Source organism: Neophocaena asiaeorientalis, unplaced genomic scaffold (genome assembly GCF_003031525.2).
Source record: "Neophocaena asiaeorientalis asiaeorientalis breed wild unplaced genomic scaffold, Neophocaena_asiaeorientalis_V1.1 scaffold134, whole genome shotgun sequence".
NCBI classification, from domain to species: Eukaryota; Metazoa; Chordata; class Mammalia; order Artiodactyla; family Phocoenidae; genus Neophocaena; species Neophocaena asiaeorientalis.
This window is the reverse complement of record NW_020185339.1, coordinates 23,362,390-23,366,457: the sequence shown is the minus strand read 5'-3', so window position 1 is coordinate 23,366,457 and position 4,068 is coordinate 23,362,390. Positions and strand designations below refer to the sequence as shown.

At 65.9% G+C, this 4,068-nt stretch overlaps 1 protein-coding gene across 1 annotated transcript in view; it reads left to right on the top strand.

Annotated features, from left to right (window-relative positions):
- Positions 1-4,068, top strand: part of LRP1 (LDL receptor related protein 1) — an 80,172-nt gene that overhangs the window by 60,847 nt on the left and 15,257 nt on the right. The window contains exons 47-56 of the mRNA XM_024736604.1: positions 195-319; positions 532-645; positions 949-1,098; positions 1,176-1,298; positions 1,634-1,750; positions 1,913-2,041; positions 2,266-2,388; positions 2,468-2,608; positions 2,706-2,896; positions 3,766-3,949. Coding sequence (XP_024592372.1) covers positions 195-319; positions 532-645; positions 949-1,098; positions 1,176-1,298; positions 1,634-1,750; positions 1,913-2,041; positions 2,266-2,388; positions 2,468-2,608; positions 2,706-2,896; positions 3,766-3,949 — 1,397 coding nt within the window. The remainder of the gene's footprint in view (positions 1-194; positions 320-531; positions 646-948; positions 1,099-1,175; positions 1,299-1,633; positions 1,751-1,912; positions 2,042-2,265; positions 2,389-2,467; positions 2,609-2,705; positions 2,897-3,765; positions 3,950-4,068) is intronic.

Below are 4,068 nucleotides of genomic sequence, written 5' to 3'. Positions count from 1 at the left end.
AGCCTGCAGCAGGGTGGGGCGTGGGAGTGAGAGGAGCAAAAGCCGCCCCCCCGCAACCCCGACGGGAGAAGGAGTCGAGCCCCATGCCGTCCCATAGCAAAGCCTCAAGTTTGTCAAGGGAGCAAACGCAGGACCTCTCATCAGAGGCAGCCCCTCCCCTGTGGCTACTGCTGACTGTGGCCTGCTCCCCGCTCTGCAGATACACGCCGCTGCAAGAAGACTTTCCGCCAGTGCAACAATGGGCGCTGTGTGTCCAACATGCTGTGGTGCAACGGAGCAGACGACTGCGGGGACGGTTCTGATGAGATCCCCTGCAACAGTGAGTGCGACCCGTGCCGGGCCTCGGACCGCCCCCAAGCCTGCCCCCCACCCACCCTTGCTGATCTTTGGTCCCCAGGCCCCAAGGAGTCTGGTTCAGGGCACTATATGATGGGGCTGGACAGGCGCTTTGGGCCGGGAGCCCTGGCCTGGGCCTGCCTGGCCCCCGCAGGGAGGACCCCGCCTGATGGCACCGGGTGGGTGCTCTTCTAGAGACGGCCTGTGGCGCGGGCGAATTCCGCTGCTGGGACGGCACCTGCATCGGGAACTCCAGTCGCTGCAACCAGTTTGTGGACTGTGAGGATGCCTCGGACGAGATGAACTGCAGTGAGCGATGCCCCTTTCCTGGGTGCCTCCTCGGGTGCCCTGTCCTCCTGCCTGGGCTCCTCTGCCTTCCCTTTGGCCCACGTGGCAGCCTCAGTCCCCTCCCAGTCTGCCCCAGGCCTGGGCTCCCTGAGACTCAGGGAGGGGCAGGGAGTGGAAAGTGTGGGCAGAGCACCACCCCCCACCCCCCACCGAACAACACGGTTCAACTTTCTAAAACGCTTGAAGGCTCCATATGGGCCAGCAGCTCTAAGGGAGGGTGTTTGGAGGGAACCTGGTGTCACCCCTCATCCTCGCCTTCGCCAGGCGCCACCGACTGCAGCAGCTACTTCCGCCTGGGGGTGAAGGGCGTGCGCTTCCAGCCCTGTGAGCGGACCTCCCTCTGCTACGCGCCCAGCTGGGTGTGCGATGGCGCGAACGACTGCGGGGACTACAGCGACGAGCGCGACTGCCCAGGTCCGACCCGCAGGCAGGTGTGCGGTGGGCAGCGGACCCCCGAGGTGGCTGTGCCTTCATGCCTCCCTCGCCCCCAGGTGTGAAGCGCCCCAGATGCCCCCTGAACTACTTCGCCTGCCCTAGTGGGCGCTGCATCCCCATGAGTTGGACATGTGACAAGGAGGACGACTGTGAACACGGCGAGGATGAGACCCACTGCAGTGAGTGACCGCAAGCACCCACTCACCTGAGCTAGGCACCCAGAGGGCCTGTAGGGTTGGGGCTTCGCCTTAGCCACTGAGACCCTGTCCGGGCCCCACCTCTTGGTTCCCTCGCAGGAAATGCCCTCCTTTGAGAAGGGCACCCAGGGCTTCACCCTGTGCCCCTAACCCAGACCCTCAGGCTCTGAGATGGGGGCTGTCTCTCCAGCCCCTGCTGAGCCCCCCACAGGGGGTGCCGTGGGGGTGTCTCTCCCATCCGTCCTCTGGCGTCTACCTGCCGAGCTGCGTGACCCACCATCCCTCCCCCATCTAACTGTGGCTTCCGACTGCCCCAGACAAGTTCTGCTCAGAGGCCCAGTTTGAGTGCCAGAACCATCGCTGCATCTCCAAGCAGTGGCTGTGTGATGGCAGCGATGACTGCGGGGACGGCTCGGACGAGGCCGCTCACTGTGGTGAGAGGGGCCTGGGGTCTGGCTGGGGAGGTGGCCCCGGGAAGGGACGGGCCCCCCACGCACCCCACCAGCGACAGCACAGCAGTGGGCATGTCACCCCAGCTGCCTGGCCCTGCTCCTTCCGCTCTTGCGTCTCTCAGTGGCTCCCTGTTCCCTCCACAGAAGGCAAGACGTGCGGCCCCAGCTCCTTCTCCTGCCCGGGCACCCACGTGTGCGTCCCCGAGCGCTGGCTCTGTGACGGTGACAAGGACTGCGCTGACGGCGCTGACGAGAGCGTCACAGCCGGCTGCTGTGAGTGGTGGGGCCGTGGTCTCACTTTGCAGGAGGGGAGACCGAGGTCCAGGGGAGGAAGTGTTTCCGCGGGGGGTCACTCAGGCGGTCAGTGGCAGAGCCCTGTCTACAGCCCCGTCCAGCGCTCTGCCCATTCCACCACTCAGACCACAGGAAGGTCGGGGGGAGACAGTCAGCAGCCGGGCGGGCGGGGGCTGAGGGGCCGTGTCCGCCTTTGTCCGCAGTGTACAACAGCACCTGTGAGGACCGCGAGTTCATGTGTCAGAACCGCCAGTGCATCCCCAAGCACTTCGTGTGTGACCACGACCGGGACTGTGCCGACGGCTCTGACGAGTCCCCCGAGTGTGGTGAGCCCAGGGCCGCGGTGGGAGGGGCCCCGCCCTCCATGCACAGGCCGCCAGCCTCACCTGCCCCCTCCCACCGCAGAGTACCCGACCTGCGGCCCCAACGAGTTCCGCTGCGCCAACGGGCGCTGCCTGAGCTCCCGCCAGTGGGAGTGCGATGGTGAAAATGACTGCCACGACCAGAGCGACGAGGCCCCCAAGAACCCGCACTGCACCAGCCCAGGTGGGCCCCACGCGTGGCTCCCTCCCCACTCTCGGCCCCTGGCCCCGTCCCCCAGACTCCCCAGGACCCGGCTGACCCGCCACCTCCGTCCCCCCAGAGCACAAGTGCAACGCCTCCTCGCAGTTCCTGTGCAGCAGCGGGCGCTGCGTGGCCGAGGCGCTGCTTTGCAACGGTCAGGACGACTGCGGCGATGGCTCGGATGAGCGCGGCTGCCACGTCAACGAGTGCCTCAGCCGCAAGCTCAGCGGCTGCAGCCAGGACTGCGAGGACCTCAAGATTGGCTTCAAGGTGTGCTGTGCCCCGGGTGGGAGCCTCCACGCTCCCGAGCCTGGCCGGGACTCCTTTCTCCATCCCTCATTCATTTATTCATTGGTTCATTCATCCAACAGGGGCTAACTCAGCTCCTATCCTGCCAGGCAGTGTTCTAGGCACTGGGGGACCAGCATTGAGCACAACAGAAATCTCTGCTTAGTTGGTTCTGCATCTGTTTGGGAGGTAGAGCCAGCAGGCTTTGCTGGCAGATGAGGTCAGGGGCACGAGAGAAGGAGGGGCACGCAGATGTCAAACAGGCGCCAGATGCGCAGGCCTGCAGTCCAAGGGGGAGGCCAGGCAGGAGAGAGAGGCTGGGAGCTGTCACCATAGAGACGGCATTTAAGTCCTGAGTCTGGATAAGATCCCGAAGCGGGCCAGTATAGATGAAAACGAGGGCGGTCCGAGGCCTGAGCCCTGTGCTCAGCCACACTGAGGGCAGAGGTGAGGGGGGAGCGGCAGAGGGGCCTGAGCAGGGGCAGCCTTGGGGGCAGGAGAGCAGCCAAGCGAAGAAAGTGCTGGAGGAAGAGGTGATGGGCTCTGTCGGATGAGGCTTGCGGGTCACGTAAGAGGAGGCCTGAGCCTCGACCTCGGGACGCAGAGTCGTGGCAGTCACTGGGGACTCACGCCAGTGGTTTGGGTGGGGGTGAGAGCCAGACAGCTGGCGTGGGCCAGCTCAGTGCCTGTGCGCTGCCTGCTTCCCTTGGTGAGGCTGGGCTTCCCCGTCAACAGCCAGCCACCCAGGGTGGAGGGGGCTTCTGACCCTCGGTCTCGAGGTGAGAGGCCTGCAGTTCCTGGGGCGGCCCAGACCCCTGCCCGTGCCCACCGCAGGCTCCCTGTGCCCGCAGTGCCGCTGCCGCCCTGGCTTCCGCCTGAAGGACGACGGCCGGACGTGTGCTGACGTGGACGAGTGCAGCACCACCTTCCCCTGCAGCCAGCGCTGCATCAACACCCATGGCAGCTACAAGTGTCTGTGCGTGGAGGGCTACGCCCCCCGCGGCGGCGACCCCCATAGCTGCAAAGCTGTGACTGGTGAGACGGGGGCTTAGAGGGTGTGCCTTTGGCCCTGGCAGGCAGCCAGGGGCTGTGGCGGGCGGGCTGGAACGGCAGGGCTGAAGGCAGGCTGGGGACGGGGCGGGGGTGCTAGAATG